Below are 27,231 nucleotides of genomic sequence, written 5' to 3'. Positions count from 1 at the left end.
ATGCTGAGTTTTTTCTAACTCTCAGAATCTAAGTCAGGAAGAGTCAGAAAGGGACAGATGACAGATAAGACAATCGTTGGCTACATCCCCACTGAAGCTACTACAGACTCATATGACTATGATCACATCATGTGTCAGGGGCTACATGTATTTATATGTGTGTATGTATATACACCTACATATTATGTATGACATATATATATGCATGTCTATGAATGCATGTATATACGTATATCTTAGTTCTTTCCTTAGAAATTAAGTACATGTCTATAGAATTTCTGAGGCCTTGAATCCAGCCAAGAAGGTTTAAATTAAGGGTCTCTTTTTACCCCCCAGTATATTAATAAGGTAAGACAAGGCTATACAGAGTGCTCCTCATATAATACCAGCACTTCTGCTAACCAGTACTACCATCCCCAGGTACTGAGTCTGGTATCTCTGCCAAGTGCCCAAGCTCCATTCATGTGTGTGGCAGTGAAGAGATACTCACAAACAGTGCAGGAGGGAGAAAGGGAAACATCACTAAATTATATCTCATGGGCATGATATTTCCATTAGAAATCCCAGGTCTCCAGGCTAATGTATGAATGTACGCTCAGTCACTCAGTCTTGCCTGACTCTTTGTGACCCTACGGACTGTAGCCTGCCTGGCTCCTCTGTTCATGGGATTCTCCAGGCAAGAATACTGGAGTCGGTTGCCATTTTCTCCTCCAGAGAATCTTCCCCACCCAAGGACTGAACCCACGTCTCCTGAATTGGCAGGCAGATTCTTTACCACTGAGCCACCTGGGAAGGTAAAGTACTTCTATTTAAAAATGCTATCCCCAGTGTTCCTAGAACCCTGTCTTCATACCACATCCAGGTAGCTATGTGTTCTCTAGGCTTTTATAGGGGGCTAATGGGAGAGTTGATAGGGAATGCCAGAGTAAAGCAATCAAGCAATTGCTTCACCCAAGGGTCAGACTCAAAATGAAGGTAAGAAATATTGAGAGGAAGAGCACCTGGCAAAAACCATGCCAGCGGCCCCTCAACTTCTTCAGGACAGTGAGGGCACAGATAATCATGTACCAACAGAAGCCTTTCTCACTGTCGCCAGGTTCCCCTCCGTGGTACAGGGTTCACCTGGTTCTTTCCTTACAAATCTTCTGTCTCCATCAATGACATGGCATTTCCCCTTACGTGCAACCAAACCCCCTTCAAGAGAGGCAGAAACATCCAGAAAGTGCATTCAGACAGATGATGAAATGGGCTGGCCACCGAGTATAGAAGCCAGCGCAAAATTAAACACACCAACAGGGCCCAGAAAGCTCCCAGGACCAACCACAAACCCTCTTCTCCTTCAACATGCAGAGAGGTTTTCTTTTTTCCTTGAAGTGATTTTTCCAATTCGGAATAACCAGACAGAAGCTTTTAAATATATGAATCTTATTCCAAGGGACCGGTTGAAATTCGGACACAGTTAACCTGACATGGGTTTAAATGGGGCCTTATTTTTCACTTATTCACCTTTGTAGGGCAAAAAGAAAGCTCTGAAGCCTATAGTTTAGCACTTGTCACCAACCCTTTACTAAAGTCAAGGCAATTAGGCCCATGACTGTTAAACATTTATCTCAAAGCTTCTGTCCTGCACAAACCAATCACAGTCACGGCTGAAAACAAACACAGAATTTTTTAAAATTCTTTAATCCACACGCAAGGAGATGTGTGAGGGCGGCCGAGAAATCATGGCGACAGGGACAGCCGGTGGCAACCAAGGGGACATCTGCTTCTGAGACCTGTTTTGGGACAGGGGACAATACCAACCCGTGGTACTTCGCTCTCTCCACATCGCTCTCCGTCTTTACATCTGCCCATTCACCACATTTCGGTCCAACAAACTGTTTCTCTCTTTTGAGAGGTTAATAGCGAGAGCAAGAGGGACTCAAGACAAACGAGGGGGCGATGTCTGGGATATGTTGCAACACGTAATGCTGGAAAACGTGTAGCTGTTTACTACCAGCGCCTGGGAGACGCGGAGCGCCGCGCGCACCAGAGCTCAGTCCTCGGGGCGCGACCCCGCCTCCCCACAACCTCAGGCGCGTTCTGGTGTGGGGGCGACGCGCCGCGAGCCCCCCACGCGCCCACGGAACCCGGAGGCTCACTGCCTACGGGCCCCCAGGGCAGGAGCGCGGTCTCCCCTCGGGCCCTGCGCCCACCCTGCGAGCTGCGCGCCCCGGAGTTACCTCGGAGGCCGGGGTTGTCGTCTCTGGCCCGAATCTTTCGGATTTTGACTGGGCGCCCGCTCAGAGTGGACAGGACCAGACGCTGGCGCAAGAAGTTGCAGCCTGAGTAGCTGAGGGAGTGAGCCTGGGTCGCCATGTGCACGCCCTACGCAAAGGCGCGGGCAGCAGGGATGAGGCGACTTCGGATGGGCGAAGGGGTCGCGGTACTGGCAGTAGCGGCGACAGCGGCAGGGGCGGCCTTAGTTCCCTCCCGCAGCCCCCGGCGCGTCCACGTGGTTTGGAACAGGAAGAGAGAGAGACGAGACACCGGGTCAGAGGGGAGTGAGGCGGAGCCGGTGACCGCCTCTCCACCTACCCGCCCGGCTGGAGGCAGGCCCCCGCACCGGGCCACGCCGCTATTGGCCGGAGGAGAATCAGGGCGGTGCCCGCGCCGCGCCGCCATAGGCCTTCACTGTGGCTGGGCGGTGCCCAGGCCGCGCTACCATTGGCCTGCGCTGGAGTTGGGCGGCGCCCGGGCCCCGGCAACAGCTCTCGGCTGGAGGAGCTTCGGGGAGGGGGGTGGATTGCGGAGAGGCCTGGGAGCGGACGCTCTGTAACACACCCTCTCTGCCAGTTTCTTCGGGTCTTTCCCCCTTAGGGGTAAGGGGAGTGGACAGCATGCCTGGTACTTAGGCTCACCACTAACGGCAATCTCTGGGATGTGGATGGTATAATCTCCCCCCGCTTTTTCTTAATAGAAAAGAAAACAGGATTGGCGCGCTTTACCCTGTTGCAGACAGTGCTGAGCCCGCAGCCAGTTTTATCCCCTCGCTCCCCTCTGTGACCCTGCGAGGTAGTGTCATTCCTTCCCTACACTTGGGGAAGACACCAGCAACACTGCGAGACTGGCAGTAGCACCATGCCCCGAAACCGAAGTCTTCAGATACCAGGCCATTGTTTACTAGACACGAAGCTTTGCCACTTTAACCTCAGTGGCTTCCTTTACGGTCACTGTGCTTCATGCCAAGTCAGGTCCTCCCGCCTCTCGTGCCTCAAAATGGGTAGCTGTAATACCTTGGACACACACACAGCTTTTCCCTCTTTCCTGTCATCTTCTAATCTTGCACACCAAAATCTTTACAAAGATTGGAGTATGTCACTCTGTTGAAAAATCCTCGAAGATAACACAGTTAACTATAAAATTAACTGCAGTTAACTGCAGACTTGGGAGTTCAATACCATAATACGGTTGGTTTGCCGCTATTCTCGGGAAATATTACCACATCATGAGTTTCAGAACATATGAGGAAAGAGGGGCTTCTGGAAGAGATCAGAGTTTGAGTAAGATTAAAAGAAGATGGTTAGGCTTCCCTGGTGGCTTAGACGGTAAAGCATCGGCCTGCAATGCAGGAGACCTGGGTTCGATCCCTGGGTCGGGAAGATCCTCTGGAGAAGGAAATGGCAACCCACTCCAGAGCAGTACTCTTGCCTGGAAAATCCCTTGGACGGAGGAGCCTGGTACGCTACAATCTATGGGGTCGCAAAGAGTCGGACACGACTGAGCAACTTCACTTCACTTCAGCCTTAATGTGGGTTAAGAGTTATGAGGAACCACTGGAAGGTCTGAACTCCTATAGGCTATTAGAGGTGTTAAGTTCAGTCCTTCAGTCGAGTCTGACTCTCTGTGACTCCATGGACTACAGCACGCCAGGCTTCCCTAACGATCACCAAATTTCTGAGCTTGCTCAAACTCATGTCCATCCAGCCAGTGATGCCATCCAACCATCTCATCCTCTGTCGACCCCTTCTCCTACCGCCTTCAATCTTTCCCAGCATCAGAGTTTTTTCCAGTGAGTCAGTTCTTCGCATTACGTGGCCAAAATATTGGGAGTTTCAGCTTCAGCATCAGTCCTTCCAATGAATATTCAGAACTGATTTTCCCTAGGATTGACTGATTTGATCTCCTGGCTGTCCAAGGGACTTTCCAGAGTCTTCTCCAACACCAGAGTTCAAAAGCATCAATTCTTCAGTGCTCAGCTTTCTTTATAGTCCAACTCTCTCATCCATACATGACTACTAGAAAAACCATAGCTTTGACTAGATGGACCTTTGTCAGCAATGTCTCTGCTTTTTAATATGGTGTTCAGGTTTCTTATAGCTTTTCTTCCAAGCAGCAAGTGTCTTTTAATTTCATGGCTGCAATCACCATCTGCAGTGATTTTGGAGCCCAAGAAAATAAGCTCTCTCACTGTTTCCATTGTTTCCCCACCTATTGCCATGAAGTAATGGGATCGGATGCCATGATCTTAGTTTTTTGAATGTTGAGTTTTAAGCCAACTTTTTCACTCTCCTTTTTTACTTTCATCAAGAGGCTTTTTAGTTCCTCTTCACTTTCTGCCATAAGGGTGATGTCATCTGCATATCTGAGGTTATTGATATTTCTCCCTGCAACCTTGATTCCAACTTGTGCTTCATCCAGCCCAGCACGTCACATGATGTACTCTGCATGGAAGTTAAATAAGCAGGGTGACAATATACATCCTTGACATACTACTTTCCCTGTCTGTTGTTCCGTGTCCAGTTCTAACTGTTTTTTCTTGACAGCATACAGATTTCTCAGGAGGCAGTTAAGGTGGTCTGGTATTCCCATCTCTTGAAGAATTTTCCATAGTTTACTGTGATCTACTTCCCTGACAGAACAGTTGGTAAAAGAATCTGCCTGTAATGCAGGAGACCCTGGTTCAATTCCTGGGTTGGGAAGATCTGCTGGAGAAGGGATAGGCTACCCACTCCAGTATCCTTGGGCTTCCCTTGTGGCTCAGCTGGTAAAGAATCTGTAATGCAGGAGACCTGGGTTCATTCCCTGTGTTGGGAAGATCCCCTGGAGAAGGGAAAGGCTACCTATTCCAGTATTCTGGTCTGGAGAATTCCATGGACTGTATAGTTCATGGGGTCATAAGAGTCGGACACAACTGAGCAACTTTCACTTCACTTCACACAATCAAAGGCTTTGGCATAATCAATAAAGCAAAAGTGGATGTTTTTCTGGGATTCTCTTGCTTTCTCCATGACCGAGTGAATCTTGGCAATTTGATCTCTGGTTCCTCTGCCTTTTCTAAATTCATCTTGAACATCTGGAAGTACACAGTTTACCTACTGTTGAAACCTGGATTGGAGAATTTTGAGCATTACTTTACTAGCATGTGGGATGAGTACAACTATGTGGTAGTTTGAACATTCTTTGGCATTGCCCTTCTCTAGTATTAAAATAAAAACTGACCTTTTCCAGGTCTATGGCCACTGCTGAGTTTTCCAAATTTGCTGGCATTTTGAGTGTAGCACTTTCAAAGCATCATCTTTTAGGATGTGAAATAGCTCAGCTGGAATTCCATCACCTCCACTAGCTTTGTTTGTAATGATGCTTCCTAAGGCCCACTAAACTTTACATTCCAGGATGTCTGGCTCTAGGTAAGTGATCACACCATTGCAGTTATCTGGGTCATGAAGATCATTTTTGTATAGTTCTTCTGCGTATTCTTGTCACCATTCCTTCATATCTTCTGCTTCTGTTAGGTCCTTACAATCTCTGTACTTTATTGTGTCCATCTTTGCATGAAATGTTCCCTTGGTATCTCTAATTTTCTTGAAGAGATCTCTAGTCTTTCCCATTCTATTGTTTTCCTCCTTTTCTTTGTGTTGATCACTGAGGAAGGCTTTCTTATCTCTTCTGCTATTCTTTGGAACTTTGCATTCACATGAGTATATCTTTCCTTTTCTCCTTCACCGTTAGCCTCTGTTCTTTTCTCAGCTATTTATAAGGCCTCCTCAGACAACCATTTTGCCTTTTTATATTTATTTTCTTGGGGATGGTCTTGCTCATTGCCTCCTGTAAAATGTCACAAACCTCCATCCATAGTTCTTCAGGCACTCTATCAGATCTAATCCCTTGAATCTATTTGTCACTTTCACTGTATAATCTTAAGGGATTTGATTTAGGTCATACCTGAATGGCCTAGTGATTTTCCCTACATTCTTTAATTTAAGTCTGAATTTGGCAATAGGGGGCTTCCCCTGTGGCTCAGCTGGTAAAGAATCCACCTGCAATGTGGGAGACCTGGGTTTCATCCCTGGGTTAGGAAGATTCCCTGGAGAAAGGAAAGGTTACCCTACCCACTCCAGTATTCTGGCCTGGAGAATTCCTTGGAATGTATAGTCAATGGGCTCCCAAAGAGTTGGACACAACTGAGGGACTTTCACTTTCACTGTTCACTTGGCAATAAGGACTTCATGATCTGAGCCACAGTCAGCTCCCACTCTTGCTTTTACTGACTGTATACAGCTTCTCCATGTTTGGCTGCAAGAATATCAGTTCAGTTCAGTCGCTCAGTCATGTCTGACTCTTTGCGACCCCATGAATCATAGCACGCCAGGGCTCCCTGTCCATCACCAACTCCCGGAGTTCACTCAACTCATGTCCATCGAGTCAGTGATGCCATCCAGCCATTTCATCCTCTGTCATTTCCTTCTCCTCCTGCCCCCAGTCCCTCCCAGCATCAGGGTCTTTTCCAATGAGTTAACTCTTTGCATGAGGTAGCCGAAGTACTGGAGTCGCAGCTTCAGCATCAGTCCTTCCAAAGAACACCCAGGACAGATCTCCTTTAGGATGGACTGGTTGGATCTCCTTGCAGTCCAAGGGACTCTCAAGAGTCTTCTCCAACACCACACTTCAAAAGCAACAATTCTTCTGCGCTCAGCTTTCTTCACAGTCCAACTCTCACATCCATACATGACCACAGGAAAAACCATAGCCTTGACTAGACGGACCTTTGTTGGCAAAGTAATATCTCTGCTTTTCAATATACTATCTAGGTTGGTCATAACTTTTCTTCCAAGGAGTAAGCGTCTTTTAATTTCATGGCTGCAATCACCATCTGCAGTGATTTTCAAGCCCAGAAAAATAAAGTCTGACACTGTTTCCACTGTTTCCCCATCTATTTCTCATGAAGTGATGGGACCAGATGCCATGATCTTCATTTTCTGAATGTTGAGCTTTAAGCCAACTTATTCACTCTCCTCTTTCACTTTCATCAAGAGGCTTTTTAGTTCCTCTTCACTTTCTGCCATAAGGGTGATGTCATCTGCATATCTGAGGTTATTGATATTTCTCCCGGCAATCTTGATTCCATCTTGTGCTTCTTCCAGCCCAGCATTTCTCATGATGTACTCTGCATATAACTTAAATAAGCAGGGTGACAATATACAGCCTTGACATATTCCTTTTCCTATTTGGAACCAGTCTGTTGTGCAAGAATATAATCAATCTGATTTCAGTATTGACTATCTGGTGATGTCCATGTGTAGAGTCATCTCTTGTTGGAAGAAGGTGTTTGCTATGACCAGTGCATTCTCTTGGCAAAACTCTGTTAGCCTTTGCACTGCTTCCTTTTGTACTCCAAGGCCAAATTTGCCTGTTATTCCAGTATCTTTTGACTTCCTACTTTTGCATTCCAGCCCCTATGATGAAAAGGATATCTTTTTGTGTGTGTGCGTGTGCTAGTTCTAGAAGGTCTCATAGGTCTTCATGGAACCATTCAACTTCAGCTTCTTAAGCATTACTGATTGGGGCATAGACTTGGATTACTGTGATATTGAATGGTTTGCCTTGGGAAAAAACAAAGATCATTCTGTCACTTTTGAGATTGCACTTCAGACTCTTCTGTTGATTATGAGGGCTATTCCATTTCTTCTAAGGGATTTTTTCCCACAGTAGTAGATATAATGGTCATCTGCAGAGTCTATGAAGACCTACAAGACCTTCTAGAACACCAAAAAAGACGTCATTTTCATCATAGGGGATTAGAATGTAAAAGTAGGAAGCTCAAACTAAGAGATATCTGGAATAACAGGCAAGTTTACCCTTGGAATACAAAATGAAGCAAGACAAAGGCTAACAGAGTTTTGTCAAGAGAACACACTGGTCAGAGGAAACACCCTCTTCAAACAACACAAGAGACGATTCTACATATGGACATCACCAGATGGTTAACACTGAAATAAGATTGATTATATACTTTGCAGCTGAAGATGGAGAAGCTGTATACAGTCAGCAAAAACAAGATCAAGAGCTGACTGTGGCTCAGATCATGAATTCCTCGTTGCAAAATTCAGACTTAAAATGAAGAAAGTAGGGAAAACCACTAGCATATTCGTGTATGACCTAAATCAAATCCCTTATGATTATACAGTGGAGATGACAAACAGAATCAAGGGGTTAGAACTGGTAGACAGAGTGCCTGAAGAACTATGGACAGAGGTTCATAACATTGTATAGGAGGCAGTAACCAAACCATCCCAGAGAAAAAGAAATGCAAGACAGCAAAGTGGTTGTCTGACGGCAAAGGCTTTACAATAGCCAGGAAAAGAAGAGAAGTGAAAGGCAACAGAAAAAGGGAAAGATTTACCCAACCAAATGCAAAGTTCCAGAGCATAGCAAACAGAAAGACTTTTAAATGAACAATGCAAAGAAACAGAGGAAAACAATAGAACTAGAAAGGCTAGAGATCTCTTCAAGAAAATTGGAGTTACCAAGGGGATATTTTATCCAATGATGGACACAATAAAGCACAGAAACCATAAGGACCTAACTGAAGGAGAAGAGATTAAGAAGCAAGAATACACAGAAGAACTGTATGAAAAAGGTCTTAATGACCCAGATAATCATGATGGTGTGGCCACTCACCTAGAGCAAGACATCCTGGAGTGTGAAGTCAAGTGGGTCTTAGGAAGCATTACTGTGAACAAAGCTAGTGGAGGTGAGGAATTCCAGCTGAGCTATTACAAATCCTAAAAGATGATGTTATTAAAGTACTACATGCAATATGCCAGCAAATTTGAAAAACTCAGCAGTGGCCACAGGACTGGAAAAGGCCAGTTTTTATTTCAACCCCAAAGAAGGGCAATGCCAAAGAATGTTCAGTCTACCACCCAATTTGTGCTCATTTCACATGCTAGCAAAGTAATGCTCAAAATCCTTCAAGCTAGGCTTCAGCAATATGTGAGCTGAGAACTTCCAGATATACAAGCTGGATTTAGAAAAGCAGAGGAACCAGTGATCAAATTGCCAACATTCATTTGGTCATGGAGAAAGCAAGGGAATTCCAGAAAACATCTACTTTGCTTTATTGTCTATGCTAAATCCTTTGACTGTGTGGATCCCAACAAACTGTGGAAAATTCTTTAAGAGATGGGAATACCAGACCATCTTACCTGTTTCCAGAGAAATCTGTATGCAGGTCAAGAAGCAGCAGTTAGAACCAGACATGAATCAATGAACTGTTTCAAAATTGAGAAAGGAATAAATCAAGACTGTTAATTGTCACCCTGCTTATTTAACTTCTGTGCATATTACATTACATTTCTGTGCAAAATACCAGGCTGGATGAATCACAAGCTGGAATCAAGACTGTCAGGAGAAACACCAACAACCTAATATATGCAGATGATACCACTCTAATAGCAGAAAGCAAAGAGGAAATAAAAAGTTTCTTGATGAGGGTGAAAGAGGACGTGAAACAGCTGGCTTAAAACTCAACATTCAAAAAAGAAAATCATGGGATCCAGTCTAATCACTTCATGGCAAATAGAAGGGAAACAAGTGGAAACAGTGACAGGTTTTATCTTCTTGGGCTTCGAAATCACTGCAGACAGTGACTGCAGCAATCAAGTTAAAGATGCTTGCTCCTTGGAAGGAAAGCTATGACAAACCTAGAAAACATTAAAAATCAGAGACATCATTTAGCTAACAAAGATCCCTATTATAGTCAAAGCTATGGTTTTTCCAGTAGTCATGTACAGATGTGAGAGTTGGACCATAAAGAAAACTGAGCACTGAAGAACTGATGGTTTTGAACTATGGTGTTGGGAAAGATTCTTGTGATTCCCTTGGACTGCAAGGAAATCAAACCAGTCAGTCCTAAACGAAATCAATCTTGAATATTCATTGGAAGGACTGATGCTGAAGCTGAAGCTCCGACACTCTGGCCACCTGATGCGAAGAGCCAACTCACTGGAAAAGACCCTGATGCTGGGAAAGATTGAAGGCAGGAGAAGGAAGCAACAGAGAATGAGATGGTTGGATAGCATCACCGACTCATTGGACATGGGTTTGAGCAAACGCCACAAGAGGGACAGGGAAGTGAGAGACAAGGAAGCCTGGCCTACTGCAATCTATGGGGTCACAAAGAGTCAGAATCAACTTAGCTACTGAACAACAACAACAATGCAGAGTTTAACATGATCAGCTGTGAAGTTCACTGAGGGAAGTGGTAATCCATATACAGTAATGTCATTTGTTGAGACTTACTTTTAGGAAGTTGCTGCTAAGTCGCTTCAGTCATGTCCGACTCTGTGCGACCCCATAGATGGAAGCCCACTAGGCTCCCCCGTCCCTGGGATTCTCCAGGCAAGAACACTGGAGTGGGTTGCCATTTCCTTCTCCAATGCATGAAAGTGAAAGTGAAGTAGCTCAGTCGTGTCTAACTCTTCGCGACCCCCTGGACTGCAGCCCACTAGCCTCCTCCATCCATGGGAGTTTCCAGGCAAGAGTATTGGAGTGGGGTGCCATTGCCTTGACAGTATTCAAAGTTCCAGGACCTCTGAATGCCTCCCCTGAATCCTGATGTGCAGGATCCCAACGCAAAAACTAGAACCATCACACCAGTAGAGGATGTTTTGTGTATTATCGCATTTTAGTTATTCAACGACCTTAAAAAAACAAGTAATATCCTTTGTATCAATCCCTGTTGGTGCCCTGTTCATATCCCTTCAGTTATTACTATTTTCAGTACAAACCTGCTTAATTTTTTTCCAACAGCACCTTTATCTCTTTGTCTGAGGGTTTTTCTCACCTGTGTAACTTAACAGGGCAAGAGTGCTGGGAATTAATTCTCCCTCAGCCACCTCCCACTCCCCACCTCACTCCCTCACCCTCCAACTCCGCCCAGTCCTCACCCAATGGCTGGTTTGAGTTGATACCCTAGTTCTGAGACATAAGTTCTATAGTGGTTCCCCAGAGGTTTTAAGCTTCCATTGCCTGAGGGGTTACTTGCTTAAATACCTTTTACTGGCTTCCTTACAAGCTTCCCAGCTCCCTTCTGATATTTCCTGGGATTAACTTCCAAATAAACTACTTTCACTCATATTTTTGCCTAAGGGTCTTCTCAGCAACTCCAATATAAGTTTTGATTTTTAATATTTGAGAACTGAGGATCAGAGAGAATAAATGCTTTAAGTGACACTTGCTTAAAGTGATACTGCTAATAAATGGCAGAACCAGAACAAAAACTGTCTGCCTGTCACTGTTTGTCTGCCTCTCTCATCTCATGTCTTTGGAACTCTGAACTCTAATAAGAAGTCTGGCTACCATGAAGCTGCCATGCCAGAGAGACCACACAGTCAGAGCACCAGCTGTTCCAGCTGCCAGCATCAACCGCCAGGCATGGGAGCGAGGGAGTCTTCAGATGATTCCAGTCCCCAGCCAGCCTCTGACAAGTCTTTGGAGCCATTCTGGCTGACACCATATGGAGCACAAATGAGCTGTCCTCACTGAGGCCTGCCCAAATTGTGTATTTCTGAGCTAAATAAATGATTGCTACTATTTTAAGCTATGGCTCTGGGGGTAGTTTGTTACACAGTAATTAATTACCAAAACTACATGTCCCTGAATCCCCTTCTGTGCATAATTCTCATTTGTGTGTGTGTGTGCTCAGTTGTGTCTGACTCTGTGACCCCATGGACTATAGCCTACCAGGCTTCTCTGTCCGGGAATTCTCCAGGCAAGAATACTAGAGTGGGTTGCCAAGCAAACTGCAAGGAACACCTTACATGAGATTTAAAAGGCAAAAGTGAAGTCACAGCCCCACTTTTTATGTTTCAAAGGTCACTACAAGGTACCAGGCTCCCTTGCAGCTCACATACTTACCTTGTTGGCATGTAGCAGCAGCCACGGTCACCGGTCCTCTAGTGTTGGGGTCCTTTAATGGACCGGAACCTGGTGAAAGAAAGAAGGAGGCTAATATTCCCTGGGTTGTGCTGAAAACCAATAAAGCCCTTGGACAGACCTTGTACCACTCACGTAGGTGCAGGGTACCCTCTCAAGAAGTCTTAAGAGGTCTTGGAGGCCCAGGCAGGAAAACAAACTCGGAAGGCCTCCACACTCCAGGAAATCAGCCAGAAAGACAGATAGAGAGAGAGAAAGACACGGAGACCCAAGTCTCTGGTGAAACAAGGGTGCTTTATTAAATTCTATGTGGATATATATACCATATTACAAGGTAGCTTCTTCAGATAAAGATCAAAAGACCAGACTTTACAAGTTACCAAGGAAACACGGAGTAATAGAGGCCTTAAAGCCAAAAGACAATCCATATCAAAAGAGGGTCGTAGATAATCCCTTTCACAATATGGAAAAAAATCGCACCCCACTCCAGTACTCTTGCCTGGAAAATCCCATGGACAGAGGAGCCAGGTAGGCTGTGGTCCGTGGGGTCGTGAAGAGTTGGACACGACTGAGCGATTTCCCTTTCACTTTTCACTTTCATGCATTGGAGAAGGAAATGGCAACCCACTCCAGTGTTCTTGCCTGGAGAATCCCAGGGACGGGGAAGCCTAGTGGGCTGCCGTCTATGGAGTCACACAGAGTCGGACACAACTGAAGTGACTTAGCAGTAGCAATGAAGGAAATCCTATGCAAGAATCCCATCTCTCTGATCTCAGTCCTAGGAGTGGCTTGCCATTCTGCTCGCTCCTATCAGGAACTGAAAAGAGGGCTCAAGAGAGATAGGAAGCATCACACAGGACTCCTACTGTTAAACATTCCCTGACACTCTAGCTCCTACCTGGTCCTAGCAGCCCAACTGTCATGGGCTCCATGATAAAGGACAGTGTCTTCTGCTGGTCATTACAGACTTGGAGTCAGTGAGCAACTGATGCAGCTTCCAGCTCATCCCTGTTGATTATGAGCTCTTTCACAAAGTACAAAGACAAGAGCCTCATATAGACTATGAAACTAGCCCCCACACTTGATAAGTTTAGATCCCAACAATTAACCACTTTTGCTTTTTTGCTTAAAACCTGACTGGTACACAAGCCATTACTGAAAGCCTCTGCCTAGTCAATTCAGCTCAGGTCAGTTGCTCAGTCGTGTCCAACTCCTTGTGACCCCATGGACTGCAGCACGCCAGGCCTCCCTGTCCATCACCAGCTCCTGGAGTTCACTCAAACTCATGTCCATTGAGTCAGTGATGCCATCCAACCATCTCATCCTCTGTCGTCCCCTTCTCCTCCTGCCCTCAATCTTTTCCAGCCTCAGGGCCTTCTCAAATGAGTCAGCTCTTCTCATGAGGTGGCCAAAGTACTGGAGTTGTAGCTTGAACATCAGTGCTTCCAATGAACATCCAGGACTGATCTCCTTTTGGATGGACTGGTTGGATCTCCTTGCAGTCCAAGAGACTCTCAAGAGTCTTCTCCAACACCACACTTCAAAAGCAACAATTCTTCTGTGCTCAGCTTTCTTTATAGTCCAACTCTCACATCCATACATGACCACAGGAAAAACCATAGCCTTGACTAGACGGACCTTTGTTGACAAAGTAATGTCTCTGCTTTTGAATATGCTGTCTAGGTTGGTCATAACTTTCCTTCCAAAGAATAAGCATCTTTTAATTTCATGGCTGCAATCACCATCTGCAGTGATTTTCGAGCCCAGAAAAATAAAGTCTGACACTGTTTCCACTGTTTCCCGTCTATTTGCCATGAAGTTATGGGATGGGATGCTATGATCTTCATTTTCTGAATGTTGAGCTTTAAGCCAACTTTTTCACTCTCCTCTTTCAAGAAGCTCTTTAGTTCTTCTTCATTTTCTGCCATAAGGGTGATGTCATCTGCATATCTGAGGTTGTTGATATTTCTCCCAGCAATCTTGATTCCAGCTTGTGCTTCATCCAGCCCAGGATGTACTCTGCATATAAGTTAAATAAGCAGAGTGACAATATACAGCCTTAAGGTGCTACTTTCCCTATTTGGAACCAGTCTGTTGTTCCATGTCCAGTTCTAACTGTTGCTTCCTGACCTGCATACAGATTTCTCAAGAAGCAGGTCATATGGTCTGGTATTCCCATCTCTTTCAGAATTTTCCACAGTTGATTGTGATCCACACAGTCAAAGGCTTTGGCATAGTCAATAAAGCAGAAATAGATGTTTTTCTGAAATTCTCTTGCTTTTTTGATGATCCAGCAGATGTTGGCAATTTTATCTTTGGTTCCTCTGCCTTTTCTAAATCCAGCTTGAATATCTGGAAGTTCATAGTTCACGTATCGCTGAAGCCTGGCTTGGAGACTTTTGAGCATTTACTAGCATGTGAGATAAGTGCAATTGTGCAGTAGTTTGAGCATTCTTTGGCATTGCCTTCCTTTGGGATTGGAAAGAAAACAGCTTTTCCAGTCCCGTGGCCACTGCTGAGTTTTCCAAATTTGCTGATATATTGAGTGCAGCACTTTCATAGCATCATCTTTTAGGATACGAAATAGCTCAACTGGAATTCCATCACCTCCCCTAGCTTTGTTCGTAGTGATGTTTCCTAAAGCCCACTTGGCTTCACATTCCAGGATGTCTGGCTCTAGGAGAGTGATCACACCATCATGATTATCTGGGTCGTGAAGATCTCTTTTGTATAGTTCTTCTATGTTTTCTTGCCATCTCTTTTTAATATCTTCTGCTTCTGTTAGGTCCCTACCATTTCTGTCCTTTATTGAGCCCATATTTGCATGAAATATTCCCTGAGTATCTCTAATTTTCTTGAAGAGATCTCTAGTCTTTCCCATTCTATTGTTTTCCTCTATTTCTTTGCATTGATCACTGAAGAAGGCTTTCTTTTCTCTCCTTGCTATTCTTTGGACCTCTGCATTCAAATGGGTATATCTTTCCTTTTCTCCTTTGCTTTTTGCTTCCCTTCTTTTCACAGCTATTTGTAAGGCCTCCTCAGACAGCCATTTTGCTTTTTTGCATTTCTTTTTCTTAGGGATAGTCTTAATTCCTGTAAAGTCTAGTCAAGGCTATGGTTTTTCCAGTAGTCATATATGGATGTGAGAGTTGGACTATAAAGAAAGCTGAGCACAGAAGAATTGTTGCTTTTGAAGTGTGGTGTTGGAGAAGACTCTTGAGAGTCCCTTGGATTGCAAGGAGATCCAACCAGTCCATCCTAAAGGATATCAGTCCTGGATGTTCATTGGGAGGACTGATGTTGAAGCTGAAACTCCAATACTTTGGCCACCTCATGAGAAGAGCTGACTCATTTGAGAAGACCCTGATGCTGGGAAAGATTGAGGGCAGGAGGAGAAGGGGACGACAGAGGATGAGATGGCTGGATGGCATCAACAACTCGATGGACATGAGTTTGGGTAAACTCCGGGAGTTGGTGATGGACAGGGAGGCCTGGTGAACTGCGGTTGATGAGGTTGCAAAGAGTCGGACATGACTGAGCGACTGAACTGAACTGATATTAAGGCTCTGTATAAAGGCTTTATACACATGATCTCATTTGGTCACAACAACTACCTCAAAAGTTGGATTATACATACATAGAGGTTTTATGATACAATTCTCTATACTTTTATTTTCAGAATTGTCCATTATAATTTAAAAAATCTGCTCATATATTCTTCTTTCACACTGATATATATCACAATGATAAATGATATATATCTTTTCTTATAATTACTTTCATGATTACTCCCATTTCAATAGTGATAAGTGTACTTGGCTAAGCAACGGATTTAGAGGCCAAAGTAGAAACCCATTCTTCCCAGTTTATAGAGAAAATTGCTCAACACCACACTTCCACCAACTCTGCTATCTTATCATCTCCTTTATTCAAATCATAATGGTTCAATGGGCTTTTTCTCAACTCAGTCTGGAACTAATGCTTACACTGCTCCAATTTTAGGATGCCTTTTTATTTCCAGTGTTGCTTCTCTTGTTGTTGTTCACTCACTAAGTCGTGTCCAACTCTTTGCAACCCCATGGACTGCAGCATTCCAAACTTCCCTGCCCTTTACTATCTCCTGGAGTTTGCTCAAACTCACGTCCACTGAGTCAGTGATGCCACCCAACCATCTGATCCTTTGTCACCCTCTTCTCCTGTCCTCAATATTCCCCAGCATCAGGTTTTTCTTCCACTGAGTTGGCTTTTCACATCAGGTGGCATCAGACTTTCCAAAGAATACTCAGGGTTGATTTACTTCAGGATTGACTGGTTTAATCTCCTTGCAGTCCAAGGGACTCTCAAGAGTCTTCTCCATCACCACAGTTCAAAAGCATTCATTCTTTGGCACTCAGCCTTCCTTATGGTCTGACTCTCACATTCATACATGACTACTGGAAAAATAATAGCTTTGGCTATGTGAGCCTTTGTCAGCAAAGTGATGTCTCTGGTTTTAAAAATGCTGTCTGAGTTTGTCAAATTTTTTCTTCCAAGGAGCAAGCATCTTTTAATTTCATGGCTGCAGTCCCCAACCACAGTGATTTTGGATCCTAAGAATATAAAATCTGTCACCATTTCCACTTTTTCCCCATCTATTTCTCATGGGCACTTAATGATGGGATGCCATGAGCTTCGCATTTTGAATGTTGAGTTGCAAGCCCGCTTTTTCACTCTCCTCTCTGCACTCCCACAATGACTAGTCACAAGTACATTTCTACATATATACCCTCTTATCACCTCTTGAAACCTGTTTATGTGGCAGCCTTCCTAACCACACGCTGTGATCCAGTGTGCCTGAGGACTGGGTCTTATCATTTAGAGCAGAAGTCATCTCACAGTATGTCCAGTGCTTGGCATCTAATAGGTGTTTAATCACTGTGACTACAGTTGATTAATCAATTCACTGAAACACACATGGATAGCCTGTATTAATAAATTATAACTGGCTAAAACATTGGTTCTCAAACTTTATCATGCATTAAAACTGCCTGGAGGGCTCATATTCCTGGGCCTCTTTCCCAGGGTTTCTTCAGTACCTCTGGGTTGTGGCCTGAGAATTTACATTTCTAACAGTTTCCCAAGTGATATTGATGCTTCTGGCCTAAGGATCACACTTCGAGAAGCTTAACAAAAAATTAAAAAGAGGGTTATTCCCTGGTGGTCCAGTGGATAGGACTCTGCACTTCCACTGCAGGGGGATGGGTTTGATTCCCTGGTCAGGAGCTAAGATCCCATAAGCAGCACAGTGTGGCCTAAAAAAAAAAAAAAGGCATATGTTTACATACACACAATGGGAGTCTCACAGAAGAGGAGAGAGAGACAGGGATAGAGACAGGGAAAGAATATGTGAGCCAAAACTTTGCAAGTTCGATGAAATACATAAAGCTACACATCCAAGTGAAGTCACTAGTTTAGAAGTTGAAGTTTTAGAAGTAGAACCTCCAAATAAGAACCTAGTCCAGGTTGAGAGTCTCTGAAACAAAGAACCCAATGAAGCTATCCCTGAACTTCTGACCCACAGCAACTGTGAGATAATTAGTGCATGTTCAAGCAACTAAGTTTGTGGTAATTTGTTACATAGCAATGGAAAATTACTACACTGGTTTTCAAACCCAGATCTGTATGACTTCCAAAGTCTGTGTTCTCTCCCACACCTGATTAAATGTCTTATGAAAGGTGTTAAAGGTGTTGATGGAGACTTTCTGAGTTTCAAGAAATACAAGTCAAATGGTCTGTCCTTCTATGACAAATGCCTCTCTCCTAAGGGAACATCTGCCGCCCCTGATCTCCGACGCGGGGTGTCTCCTCCCGGCCACCGCCCCTGGGATGTGGGTAGCTTCTCTCAGCGCGCTTAGTGGGCCGGCTCTCGCAGCCGCTGGCGCTTAGGACGAGTCACCTCGCGCCTGAGGCCAGGGGCGGCGACCCTGAGGAGCCACCCTGAGCCCTAGGCCAGGGACTGCAGCTGGAAGGAGCCACCTGGAGGGCCTGGAGGAGCTATCCCACGTTGAAGGTCAGGAACAGTGGCGGTAAGGAGATACCCCTCATCCAAGGTAAGGAGCAGCTGCTGTGCTTTGCTGGAGCAGCCGTGAAGAGATACCCCCACGTCCAAGGTAAGAGAAACCCAAGTAAGATGGTAGGTGTTGCAAGAGGGCATCAGAGGGCAGACACACTGATACCTTACTCACAGAAAACTAGTCAATCTAATCACACTAGGACCACAGCCTTGTCTAACTCAATGAAACCAAGCCATGCCTGCAGGGCAACCCAGGACGGGCGGGTCATGGTGGAGAGGTCTGACAGAACGTGGTCCACTGGAGAAGGAATGGCAAGCCACTTCAGTATTCTTGCCTTGAGAATTCCATGAATAGTATGAAAAGGCAATATGATAGGATACCAAAAGAGGAACTCCCCAGGTCATTAGGTGCCCAATATGCTACTGGAGATCAGAGAAGAAATAACTACAGAAAGAACGAAGGGATGGAGCCAAAGCAAAAACAATACCCAGTAGTGGATGTGACTGGTGATAGAAGCAAGGTCCAATGCTGTAAAGAGCAATATTGCATAGGAACCTGGAATGTCAGGTCCATGAATCAAGGCAAATTGGAAGTGGTCAAACAAGAGATGGCAAGGGTGAATGTCGACATTCTAGGAATCAGCGAACTAAAATGGACCGGAATGAGTAAATTTAACTCAGATGACCATTATATCTACTACTGCGGGCAGGAATCCCTCAGAAGAAATGGAGTAGCCATCATAGTCAACAAAAGAGTCCGAAATGCAGTACTTGGATGCAGTCTCAAAAATGACAGAATGATCTCTGTTCGATTCCAAGGCAAACCATTCCATATCACAGTTATCCAAGTCTATGCCCCAACCAGTAATGCTGAAGAAGCTGAAGTTGAACGGTTTTATGAAGACCTACAAGACCTTTTAGAACTAACACCCAAAAAGATGTCCTTTTCATTATAGGGGACTGGAATGCAAAAGTAGGAAGTCAAGAAACACCTGGAGTAACAGGCAAATTTGGCCTTGGAATGTGGAATGAAGCAGGGCAAAGACTAATAGAGTTTTGCCAAGAAAATGCACTGGTCATAGCAAACACCCTCTTCCAACAACACAGGAGAAGACTCTACACATGGACATCACCAGATGGTCAACACTGAAATCAGATTGATTATATTCTATGCAGCCAAAGATGAAGAAGCTCTATATAGTCAACAAAAACAAGACCAGGAGCTGACTGTGGCTCAGATCATGAACTCCTTATTGCCAAATTCAGACTTAAATTGAAGAAAGTAGGGAAAACCACTAGACCATTCAGGTATGACCTAAATAGAATCCCTTATGATTATAAAGTGGAAGTGAGAAATAGATTTAAGGGCCTAGATCTGATAGATAGAGTGCCTGACGAACTATGGACCAAGGTTCATGACATTGTGCAGGAGACAGGGATCAAGACCATCCCCATGGAAAAGAAATGCAAAAAGGCAAAATGGCTGTCTGGGGAAGCCTTACAAATAGCTGTGAAGGGAAGAGAGGTGAAAGGCAAAGGAGAAAAGGAAAGATATAGGCATCTAAATGCAGAGTTCCAAAGAATAGCAAGAAGAGATAAGAAAGCCTTCTTCAGTGATCAATGCAAAGAAATAGAGGAAAACAACAGAATGGGAAAGACTAGAGATCTCTTCAAGAAAATTAGAGATACCAAGGGAACATTTCATGCAAAGATGGGCTCGATAAAGGACAGAAATGGTCTGGACCTAACAGAAGCAGAAGATATTAAGAAGAGGTGGCAAGAATACACAGAAGAACTGTACAAAAAAGATCTTCACGACTCAGATGGTCATGATGGTGTGATCACTAATCTAGAGCCAGACATCCTGGAATGTGAAGTCAAGTGGGCCTTAGAAAACATCACTACGAGCAAAGGTAGGGGAGGTGATGGAATTCCAATTGAGCTGTTTCAAATCCTGAAAGATGATGCTATGAAAGTGCTGCACTCAATATGCCAGCACATTTGGAAAACTCAGCAGTGGCCACAGAACTGGAAAAGGTCAGTTTTCATTCCAATGCCAAAGAAAGGCAATGCCAAAGAATGCTCAAACTACCGCACAATTGCACCCATCTCACATGCTAGTAAAGCAATGCTCAAAATTCTCCAAGCCAGGCTTCAGCAATACGTGAACCGTGAACTCCCTGATGTTCAAACTGGTTTTAGAAAAGGCAGAGGAACCAAAGATAAAATTGCCAACATCCGCTGGATCATGGAAAAAGCAAGAGAGTTCCAGAAAAACAGCTATTTCTGCTTTATTGACTATGCCAAAGCCTTTGATTGAGTGGATCACAATAAACTGTGGAAAATTCTGAAAGAGATGGGAATTCCAGACCACCTGACCTCCCTCTTGAGAAATCTGTCTGCAAGTCAGGAAGCAACAGTTAGAACTGGACATGGAACAACAGACTGGTTCCAAATTGGGAAAGGAGTACGTCAAGGCTGTATATTGTCACCCTGCTTATTTAACTTCTATGCAGAGTACATCATGAGAAATGCTGGACTGGAAGAAACACAAGCTGGAATCAAGATTGCTGGGAGAAATATCAATCACCTCAGATATGCAGATGACACCACCCTTATGGCAGAAAGTGAAGAGGAACTAAAAGCCTCTTGATGAAAGTGAAAAGGAGAGCGAAAAAGTTGGCTTAAAGCTCAACATTCAGAAAACAAAGATCATGGCATTTGGTCCCATCACTTTATGGCCAATAGATGGGGAAACAGTGGAAACGGTGTCAGACTTTATATTTTTGGGCTCCAGAATCACTGCAGATGGTGATTGCAGCCATGAAATTAAAAGACGCTTACTCCTTGGAAGGAAAGTTATGACCAACCTAGATAGTATATTCAAAAGCAGAGACATTACTTTGCCGACTAAGGTCTGTCTAGTCAAGGCTATGGTTTTTCCAGTGGTCATGTATGGATGTGAGAGTTGGACTGTGAAGAAGGCTGAGCGCCAAAGAATTGATGCTTTTGAACTGTGGTGTTGGAGAAGACTCTTGAGAGTCCCTTGGAATGCAAGGAGAGCCAACCAGTCCATGCTGAAGGAGATCAACCCTGGGATTTCTTTGGAAGGAATGATGCTGAAGCTGAAACTCCAGTACTTTGGCCACCTCATGAGAAGAGTTGACTCATTGGAAAAGACTCTGATGCTGGGAGGGATTGGGGGCAGGAGAAGAAGGGGACGACTGAGGATGAGATGCCTGGATGGCATCACGGACTCGATGGACATGAGTCTGAGTGAACTCTGGGTGATGGTGATGGACAGGGAGGCCTGGCGTGCTGCGATTCATGGGGTCGCAAAGAGTCAGACACGACTGAGTGACTGAACTGAACTGAAGGGAACATCTAAGAAGGTTGGAACTACTGAGCTATGTAAGCCTGAGTCCCATTTATATTTGGATGATAACTAGTTGTTGTTCCGCCGCTAAGTCGTGTCTGACAGTTTAACCCCATGGACTGCAGCTCACCAATCTCCTCTGTCCTTCACTATCTCCTGGAGTTTGTTCAAACTGATGTCCAGTGTATTGGTGATGCAATCTAATCATGTCATCCTCTGCCATCCCCTTCTCGTTTTGCCTTCAATCTTTCCCAGCATCAGGGTCTTTTCCAGTGAGTTGGCTCTTCATGTCAGGTGGCCAAAGTACTGGAGATTCAGCTTCAGCATCAGTCCTTTCAATGAGTATTCAGGTTGATTTCTCTTGGCGTTGACTGGTTTGATCTCCTTGATGTCCAAGGGACTCTCAAGAGTCTTTTTCAGCACCACAATCCAAAAGCATCCATTCTTCAGTGCTCAGCCTTCTTTATGGTCAACTCTCATATCTATACATAAGTATTAGAAAAACCATAGCTTTGACTCTATGGACCTTTGTCAGCAAAGCTCTGCTTTTTAATATGCTGTCTAGGTTTATCATAGCTTTTCTTCCAAGGAGCAAGTGTCTTTTAAATTCATGGCTGCAGGCACTGTCTACAGTGATCTGGGATCCCAAGAATACAAAATCTGTCACTGCTTTACACTTTTTCCCCATCTATTTGCCATGAGGTGTTGGGACTGGATGCCATGATCTTGCTTTTGTGAATGTTGAGTTTTAAGACAGCTTTTTTATTTTCTTTTTTCACTCTCCTTAAGAGGCTCTTTAGTTCTTCTTTGCTTTCAGCCATTAGAGTGGTATCTTCTGCATATCTGAGATTGGTGATATTTCTCCTGGCAATCTTGATTACAGCTTGTGATTCATCCAGCCTAGCATTTCACATGATGTACTCTGCATATAATTTAAATAAGCAGGGTGACAATATACAGCCTTAACATATTTCTTTCTTAATTTTGAACCAGTTAGTTGTTCTGTATAAGATTCTAGCTGTTGCTTCTTGACCTGCATAAAGGTTTCTCAGGAGGCAGGTAAGGTGGTCTGGGGTTTCCATTTCTTTAGAAATTTTCCCGTTTGTTGTGATCCACACAGTCAAAGGTTTTAGCATAGTTGATGAAACAGAAGTAGATGTTTTTCTAGAATTCCCTGGCTTTCTCTTAAATCCAACAGATGTTGCCAATTTGATTTCTGGTTCCTCTGCCTTTTCTATATCCAGCTTGTACATATGGAAGTTCTTGGTTCACATACAGTTGAAGCCTAGTGTAAGGATTTTGAGCATTTTAGATTAGATCTGGTAGACAGTGCCTGAGGAACTATGGACGGAGGTCCATAACATTGTACAGGAGGTGGTGACCAAAACCATGCCAAAGAAAAAGAAATGCAAGAAGGCAAAGTGGTTTTCTGAGGAGGCTTTATAAATAGCTGAGAAAAAAGAGAAGCAAAAAGCAAAGGAAAATGGGAAATATATACCCAACTGAATGCAGAGTTCCAGAGAATAGTAAGGAGAGATAAAAAAGCCTTATTAAATGAACAATGCAAAGAAATAGAGGGAAACAATAGAATGAAAAAGACTAGAGATATCCTCAAGAATACTGTAGATACCTAGGGAACACTCCATGCAAAGATGGGCACAATAAAGGACAGAATGACAAAGATGTAACAGAAGCAGAAGAGATTAAAGAAAAGGTGGCAAAAATACACAGAAGAACTACACAAAGAAGGTTTTAATGACCCAGATAACTAATGGTGTGGTCACTCACTTAGAACCAGACATCCTGGAGTGTGAAGACTAGTGGGCCTTAAGAAAGAATTTCTATGAAAAAAGTTAGTGGAAGTGATGGAATTCCAGCTGATTTATTTCAAATCCTAAAAGATGATGCTATTAAAGTGTTGCACTCAATATGAAAAACAAATTTGGAAAACTCAGCAGTGGTCACAGGACTGGAAAAGGTCAGTTTCCAGTGCAATTCCAAAGGAAAGCAATGCCAAAGAATGCTCAAACTACCATGCAATTGCACTCATTTCACATGCTAGCAAAGTAATGCTCAAAATCCTTCAAGTGAGGCTTCAACAGTACGTGAATGGAGAACTTCCAGATGTATAAGCTAGATTTAGAAAAGGCAGAGGAAATAGAGATCAAGTTGCCAACATCCACTGAATCATGGAAAAAGCAAGAGAGTTCCAGAAATCCTGGTTTTTAACTGCAAGATACTAGGAGCACTACCTCTCCCAACTGAGACAACCAAAAACAATCTCCAGGTGTTGACAAATGTATCCTAGGAACGAAAACATTGAGAGTAACTGATATTAGAGGACTCATAAGATTCAGGATCAAATCTGGGGTAATAGGGCACTGGGGAGCAGAAGGCATACTCTATAGGATGTACACCTGTCATGAGGCATAGAATGTCTAGACGGCTCTTCTTTTTCATGTTGGCAGCCAGGGATGAGCATTGCCTACCTCCATTAATTCATCAGGAGGGGTTGCACAATGGTAATTTTCAAACTCAATTATTTCTTTTTCATTTATTAAGTCAAATATCTGCATGAAGACAAACTTCTTCTCATCTAGTATCTGGTTACCTGAGTATTTCACAGAGGAAATGTAAGATCTGTGTTTGTTCCTTTTCATTTATCTACCAATTTTCAAAATAATGAGTTCTGCAAAGGTGTCCTTTGGGGATTTGGGAGTATGTGAGCTTTTATGAGATCATTAATTTAAAATATTTGATATGACTTAAATCACTGCAATTAATATTCTTAATAATAATCAAATTATCCCCTCTCTCTAAGAAGTGAGATAAATATTTAAATATTTATTTATTTTATTTAACCATACTGGGTTATAGTTGCAGCATGCAGGATCTTTAGCTGTGGCATGTGAATTCTTAGTTGTGGCATGTGGGATCTACTCCCCTGACCAGATTGAACCTGAGCCCCCTGCATTGGGAGCACAGAGTCTTAGCCACTGGACCACCAGGCAAGTCCCAAGAAGTGACTCTTTACTTTGTTGCTGAACTTTTTTGCCTTATTCAAGTGTATCCTAATAACATCCTTACTTTCTTGGATGAGATGGTGTTCCAGAATCAACCTGCATCTTTTCTGTCTCTCATCTAGAATCAATCATTTTCCTAAGAAGTTCTGACTTCTTTTAGTGGGAACTGGAGGCCGCTAAGTAGATCTGGGTAATCTACTGCATTGTGCTTGTTTCTAGTCTTTTTCAGGAGACAAAGCAGAGAAATACTTTTTCTTTTTAAGATAAAAATATACTGTGAATTTGTAGTGGTACTTCCATTCAGGATTCAAGGTATTTAAGTTAATTCCATTATTCTTACATTTGTATCTCTGCTTCCATTGTCCTCCCCACCTCAAAAAAAAAACAAAAACAAAAACAAAAAAACCTGGTTCCCAAGAACCCCAACATAATTACTCATTTGCTTTATCCCACAAAACACAAAACTAGTGTCAGAACAATAATTCTAACATCAACAATACAATTATAAAAAAGAACTTACAGCATTTGTTTTTGTCCCCAGAGTATACACCAGAAGGGATGTATAGGGAATTTCCTATGTTTTAAAAGTCTTAAAGTAGTTCCACTCTCTGTAGTTATGCCATCTACTCATTATAGACTTAGGCTTATTTGTTTCATTTGCTTCCAATTTTAGGGACTTAAAAAATGTTTAACTTTGTTTCACAATTAGGTAAAATTTACAAAACACAAGTATATGTAGAAAAATGTAGCTAGTGTTTCCATCCTTTCTATCTTGTCCCTTCTCTCCCCCATATAGATGACAGATTTTTAAAAAGTTTTTAGTTTATCTTTATTTTATAAAATATAGTTTTATTCTCTCTCCTTTCAGTTTTCTTACATAAGCAGTATCATGTTACATATAACTTTCTTCATGTCAGTTTTCAACTGATAAATATGTGTTAGAAATCACTTCACAAAAGAACACACAGTTCTTTCTCATTTCTTTTTACAGCTTCGTTTGTGTGGATGGGCTATTTTATTCAACAATCCACAACAATTTCCAATGTTTTGCTATGACAACACTGTAGCAATTACGGGGCCCACTGGGTAAAAGAATGCAAACAACTTCAGTATTCTTGCCTTGAGAACCCATGAACAGTATGAAAAGGCAAAAATATATGACACTGAAAGATGAACTCTGCAGGTCAGTAGGTGCCCAATATGCTACTGGAGAAGAGTGGAGAAATGACTCCTGAAAGAATAAAGAGACGGAGTCAAGGCAAAAGCAACACCCAGTTGTGGATGTGACTGGTGATGGAAGTAAAATCCGATGCTGTCAAGAACAAATTTGCATAGGAACCTGGAATTTAGGTCTGTGAATCAAGGTAAATTGGAAATGGTCAAACAGGAGTGAACACTGACATTTTAGGATTCAATGAACTAAAATGGATTGGAATGGGTGAATTTAATTCAGATGACCATTATATCTACTACTGTGGGCAAGAATCCCTTAGAAGAAATGGAGTAGCCCTCATAGTCAACAAAAGAGTCTGAAATGCAGTACTTGGGTGCAATCTCAAGAATGACAGAATGATCTCTGTTCATTTCCAAGGCAAAGCATTCAATATCACAGTAATCGAAGTCTATGCTCCAACCAACCACTAATGCCAAAGAAGCTGAACGGCTTTATAAGGACCTACAAGACCTCCTAGAACTAATACCAAAAAAAGATGTCCTTTTCATCATAGAGGACTGGAATGCAAAGGTAGAAAGTCAAGAGATACCTGAAGTAACAGGCAAGTTTGGCCTTGGAGTACAAAAATGAAGCAGGGCAAAGGCTAACAGAGTTAGCCAAGAGAACGCACTAGTCATAGCAAACACCCTCTTCCAAAAACCCAAGCAATGACTCTACACATGGACATCTTCAGATGGTCAATATTGAAATCAGAATGATTATATTCTCTGCAGCCAAAGATGGAGAAGCTGTATACAGTTAGCAAAAACAAGATCGAGAGCTGACTGTGGCTCAGATCATGAACTCCTTATTGCCAAATTCAGACTTAAATTGAAGAAAATAGGGAAAACCACTAGACCATTCAGGTATGACCTAAATCAAATCCCTCACAATACAGGAAGTGAGACATAGATTCAAGGGATTAGATCTGATAGACAGAGTGTCTGAAAAACTATGGACAGAAGTTCATGACATTGTACAGGAGGCACTGAGCAAGACCATCCCCAAGAAAAAGAAATGCAAAAAGGCAAAATGTTTGTCTGAGGAGGCCTTACAAATAGCTGAGAAAAGAGAAGCGAAAGACAAATGAGAAAAGGAAAGATATACCCATCTGGATGCAGAGTTCCAGAGAATAACAAGGAGAGATAAGAAAGGCTTTCTCAGTGATCATTGCACAAAAATAGAGGAAAACAACAGAATGGAAAAGACTAGAGATCTCTTCAAGAAAATTAGAGATACCAAAGGGACATTTCAATCAAAGAAGGGCACAATAAAGGACAGAAACAGTATGGACCTAACAGAAGCAGTAAATATTAAGAAATGGTGGCAAGAATACATAGAATTATACAAAAAAGATCTTAATGACCCA

At 43.1% G+C, this 27,231-nt stretch overlaps 1 protein-coding gene and 1 pseudogene across 3 annotated transcripts in view; one reads left to right on the top strand and one right to left on the bottom strand.

Moving 5' to 3' along the window:
* Positions 1-2,501, bottom strand: part of RCL1 (RNA terminal phosphate cyclase like 1) — a 183,474-nt gene extending 180,973 nt beyond the window's left edge. For all 3 annotated transcript variants that reach the window (XM_060409422.1, XM_060409421.1, XM_004004356.5), the window contains exon 1: positions 2,223-2,501. In XM_060409422.1, coding sequence (XP_060265405.1) covers positions 2,223-2,358 — 136 coding nt within the window. In that variant the 5' untranslated portion in view covers positions 2,359-2,501. The remainder of the gene's footprint in view (positions 1-2,222) is intronic.
* On the top strand, positions 2,357-19,568 carry LOC132659123 (craniofacial development protein 2-like; annotated as a pseudogene).
* Positions 19,569-27,231: the final 7,663 nt, after the last annotated feature.

This window comes from Ovis aries, chromosome 2, assembly GCF_016772045.2.
Source record: "Ovis aries strain OAR_USU_Benz2616 breed Rambouillet chromosome 2, ARS-UI_Ramb_v3.0, whole genome shotgun sequence".
Lineage (NCBI taxonomy): Eukaryota > Metazoa > Chordata > Mammalia > Artiodactyla > Bovidae > Ovis > Ovis aries.
Note: the sequence above shows the minus strand (reverse complement) of the source record. Positions and strands in the feature narration are given on the sequence as shown.